General features: G+C 42.1%; 1 protein-coding gene across 1 annotated transcript in view; it reads left to right on the top strand.

Annotated features, from left to right (window-relative positions):
• Positions 1-4,670, top strand: part of CERS6 (ceramide synthase 6) — a 90,752-nt gene that overhangs the window by 65,872 nt on the left and 20,210 nt on the right. Inside the window, exon 7 of the mRNA XM_010131421.1 lies at positions 2,107-2,235. Coding sequence (XP_010129723.1) covers positions 2,107-2,235 — 129 coding nt within the window. The remainder of the gene's footprint in view (positions 1-2,106; positions 2,236-4,670) is intronic.

Consider the following 4,670-nt stretch of genomic DNA (forward strand, 5'->3'; position numbering starts at 1 on the left):
TTGAAGAGTTCCCAAGAGGGACTAGAAATCTCGTATTTGTAGAATATGAATCTGTCAGCTATAAAAACAGAAAAGAACTTCTACTTGGCTTCTTCCCCCGATTGAACTGTCTATGTGCTAACATAATTGCAGTTAGAAGGAAAATAAAGAACAACCCCATAGCATTTGCAGCTGAAGAGCTAGGCTGTGGTATGGCCGTATGGCAATGCTAGTAGCTTACTTCTAATCCCAGTGAATAGGGTAGATGCTTTGCAGGTTTGATTATGGAAGGCGAAATGGTCCCCGTGTGTGGGTTTGTAGTTACTGAAATGACTAAGGTGCCATACCCCTGCTTTCCTTTAAGACTCTTAGAAAGGGAAACAGCCTTTAATTATCTTTTTGTTCAGTCTGCTTTAACAAAATGGATTTCAAGCAATGGTATGACTGCTGAGTGTGTTTGTTTTCCACGCTGCTGGGGACCAAATAACTTGGCTGAGAAATGTTGGGTGTATACCAAACTAGGATACAGTTCTCTGCTTTTAATATTAAGCATGGACCTGCTGGAAGCAGGTCTTGTCCCAATTCAGTTAGTGAGACTGGTCAAGCTGCAGGTTTTTCCACAGATTCCATGTGTACGTTGCAGTGAAGCCAAGAGCAGGTTCCGAGAGGCAGTGGCCCTGCACGTCCTTGAAAACAGTGGTGCCTGCTACATGCCTGCTGCATTCCCAGAGAGAGGGCTGGTGATACTAGGCAGTTATTCTTCCCCGTATTGGAGAGAGAGAGCAATCAGCAGTTGTAGCTGCCACTTTTCTGGAGCTGACCCTGTGTTAGTGGGAGCTCACCAGAACTTTCCATAGGGCAATTCTGCCCAACACATGTACTTTCAGTCTCCTTGCAAACCAGGTGCTGCCTCTCTAAAGACTGCAGGGTCTCAGTTTCAGTTTGTCTGCTGTGTGCCATATAGCTGAAGACTACCACAGCTCAGCAGGGCTGGCCCATGAAAGCTTTCAGAAAGCCAAATTCCACCTCTCAAGATGCTCAGCAAGCAGGCTGCCTGGAGGACCTGCTGCTTCTGACTGCCTGGATCTCTCGTTCCTTCAGACAGCCCTGTGTGAGAGTCACTAGATCTGCTGAGAGAGTGTTTGCGCCTCATGCATGTCAAAAATCCCCAGTAAAACAATGCCCGCTCTTTTCTTCAGGGATTTGATACCACTTTCTCAAAGCTGGGTGGGTAGTTCAGCAAACTCCAGCAAGACTTCTTTTTGACTGAATTGGTGCCTTGCAGAGAAGAGTTTCGTCTCTGAGGGTCCTGTTCTCTCCATAACCAGCCTGGGAGCCTAGGCCAGGCAGACAGGTGTTCCCTGTGCTTTACCTGCCCCTTGGCATGTATCTGGGAATGTGATGTTACAGGAGCTTCACGGCTCCCAGTATTTTTCAGTAGTAACAATTACGTGCTGGCCAAATAACTCAGAGTTACTGATCTGGAGACCTGCTAATGTGCATCATTTGGGAAGCAGATTAGATCTGAGTAGGAGGAGCTGCACCAGCTCATTTGAAGAGTTTTCTGGCCCTGTTACAGTGTGAACACAAAGCAGCTCCATTAAAAACAAACAAATAAAGAGCTGGAACCGGAATTCCCAGTTCTCTGAAAGCTCTCAGTTGTGCTGGTAGGTGACTGCTGATAACTCCTAGTGCAGTGGAAATGTGTTTCTCGTTCCTTTATAGCTATTGGAACTCTTGTGAATGGTGCATTATTTTGTGTATTGTATGTTGCCTGGTGTATAAAAACTACAGTGTGATTTGATTTTTATGTACATACGCCTTTTCAAAATACCTTCAGCCACAAATGTTTACTTCATTAGGTTAAATTACTATGATCTGCGAAGTGTAGATGTTGACTGCCTTTCAATGATATTTTTGCATTTTGTTAACATACAGTAGTTATTTTATTCAGTCAAAGTAAAATATATAGCAAGTTATTTAATGCACTTATGTAGCAGGATCTTTATGTAACGTAACCATAATACTGGGTTTTAAAAAAATCCATCTATTTTTGTATAAGAGTACTGAATCTCACTGTTTGCTTCACTGGTTTTTGTTTTCTTTCCCTGCTTCTTACTGCTCTAGGATTTTGGCGTCATGTTTACACATCACATTGTAGCAGTCATCCTGCTAACCTTCTCATATGTAACCAATTTGACACGAGTGGGAACCTTGACCTTATGTCTCCATGATGTGGCTGATATTGTCCTAGAGGTGAGATAACACGTATGTCATCAGTGTCTGTACATGGTATTCACTGTTCAGAGAGCTAGCACGTCAGTAGGTGGAATCTATTTGCTATGCCAAGCAAGTACTTCCTAAGCAAAGAGTCCAGTTCAAGATGGTAATGGTGATTGATATAGTGTATTTCTTTGCTGAAATATATTGCACTTGTAGCAGTGCACTTTTGTGACGTCAGGCTGGTTTATCACTTGATGAGTTGCTTGTAGAGAGCAGAGACTGGTAATGCATTGTGTGCCAGGGAGTTCAAATATAACATGGTGCTGTCAAAAGCTCAAATTTGCAAACTCTGCAAAGTGGTGACTGTGGGATAGAAGCTTCTGGTTCTTGACCCCTCTGACATGGTGTGTGGGGCAAGAACCCTGTCTCCAAAAGAATCAAGGTGGTTTGTTTCTGCTGTGCTTTCCTGGACAGGGTGCTGGAAAATTTAGTGGCTGTGCACAGGCAGTGAGCTGACCTCTGGTTCCCAGAATTTTCCAGATTCCTGTGCCTCCACATCCAGATGCCAGTATTAAGCATTTGGCTTTGGAGAAGAAGGGATGAATGAAATTCTTTTAAGTTAAGATGGTCTGTAACTTCCATAGTAGCCATTCAGAGATGTTGTCATCCTGTAACTGCATCAGTTTTCAGACAGCTCTGGGTGATGCTGGGATTGGGCTGTCTGGGAGCTCTCTGTCAGGATCAAACCAAAGTTACTAACTGTTTTGTCTGAAATTGTTTTTTATTGAAGTAGTTGCAAGGATCCTTTTATGCAGGAATATAGTCTTACTATGTGAGACACCTATGGCAGAATCAAAATCCTATCATTTTAATTCAGTAATGCTGTAAATCTGGTTTTATTTTTTAATCTTTTTTTCAATCTAGAAGGCACATGATGGCCTGAGATAGAAAGCAACAGAGAATCTGAGTTTCTCCTGTTAGAAATAATTAAATCGTTACAAATTTATTTTCCTGTTCTAGCAATGTGTATGATTTTCAAACTGGATTCAGCCAGACTTTCTTCATTCCTCTTTTCTCACCACCAGAATGATGTACTGGAAGGTATTCATTTCAGATCAGACCAGTATCTGTGGAACTGTAAAACCGGTGGAGAGCAGCTGTAATTGGCTAGCTAAATCTCTACCTTGAACACAGTGAGATACATGTTTTTGCTCAATTCCTCTGTTCATTCACTGGGCTAAGACCCAGCCTAAGAAATTGCTGGTATTCTCAGATGATTTTGCAAACATTCAGCAAATGCACCTCCCTGTGAAGCACATACTTTAGTGGTCTTTCTAGTCAATTTGTTCAGTCTGTTCTGACTGAAAATACTGAAGCTAAAGTGTAAAAAAGAGAATCACAAGCCCTGGGCAGCATCTATTAGAAGGACCATTACAACTCACTCGACTTTCTTCTGTTAAGGCAGTGGGTCACGGCCTCAGTGCTGTATAAGAGAAGATGGACTTTTACATAATGCTGACATTACTGAAGGGAAAGTCAGTGCAGAGGAAGAAAATTATTAAACTGCAAGCAAAGCTGGTAAATATCTTGTCCTGATGGGTCAGTTATACGCCTGACCTGTGTGACATGTTATGAAAAGCTGTTTCCAGAGGCCACTAGTCTCTTTCCACCTACCATTTCATAATGAAACATGTCAAGTGGAAAGCTGGAATGCAACCTTTTTGCGAGTCTCAGTGCAGAAAGTAGTATATATTGGTAGGAACACTGGAGGTGAGGTTATTTCCATAGGTCTTAAGGCATCTACAGGTACAGAAGAGTCATAGTAGAATTTTCAGGAATACATAGCTGTTCCTTTAGGTCTGAGTGAAAGTTGTCTTGGACACTCAAAGCCATGACGGAACAGACCAAACTTAGAGTAATTTGCTTGCCTAGGAAGCCGTTACATTATCTTAAACTGAAATCTAGGTCACTGAGTTGCAACTTTCAGAATCCCATCTAAGTTGTTTGTAGGGTCTTGGGTATCTTTGCACTGCAGCACGGCTTGCAGTGGGTTGGAAATGCTGTGACCTAATCTGCTGAAGCACTTATAATGCCACCTATTTGAGTGCCTTGAGACTTTTCAGCTTCAACTAATGAACACTGTTACAGTTTTGATGCAGTGTAAGGATGTGAATGGTTGCCAATTTGGTATGCTTCTGGTATGTGAGCCTCACATAGCTGACAGTTCAACCTGAATCCTTTCTGTCAGGTTCCAGCTTTTTCCTAACACACTTTTATGTAAATGCAGGGAATGGACACTTCAGACCAAGGCAAATAGCTGTGCTATAAAATGAATGAATTTAAATAAACTAGCAAGAGTATCTGGAAGGGCTGTGTTACTCAGTTTCATTAATGGTTTTTAAGCTTTGAAAATTTTGTTGTATTGCGTTAGGTGGCCAAATTCCATCCAACAACAACATACTCTTTCC

This window comes from Buceros rhinoceros, unplaced genomic scaffold (genome assembly GCF_000710305.1).
Source record: "Buceros rhinoceros silvestris isolate BGI_N320 unplaced genomic scaffold, ASM71030v1 scaffold470, whole genome shotgun sequence".
NCBI lineage: Eukaryota > Metazoa > Chordata > Aves > Bucerotiformes > Bucerotidae > Buceros > Buceros rhinoceros.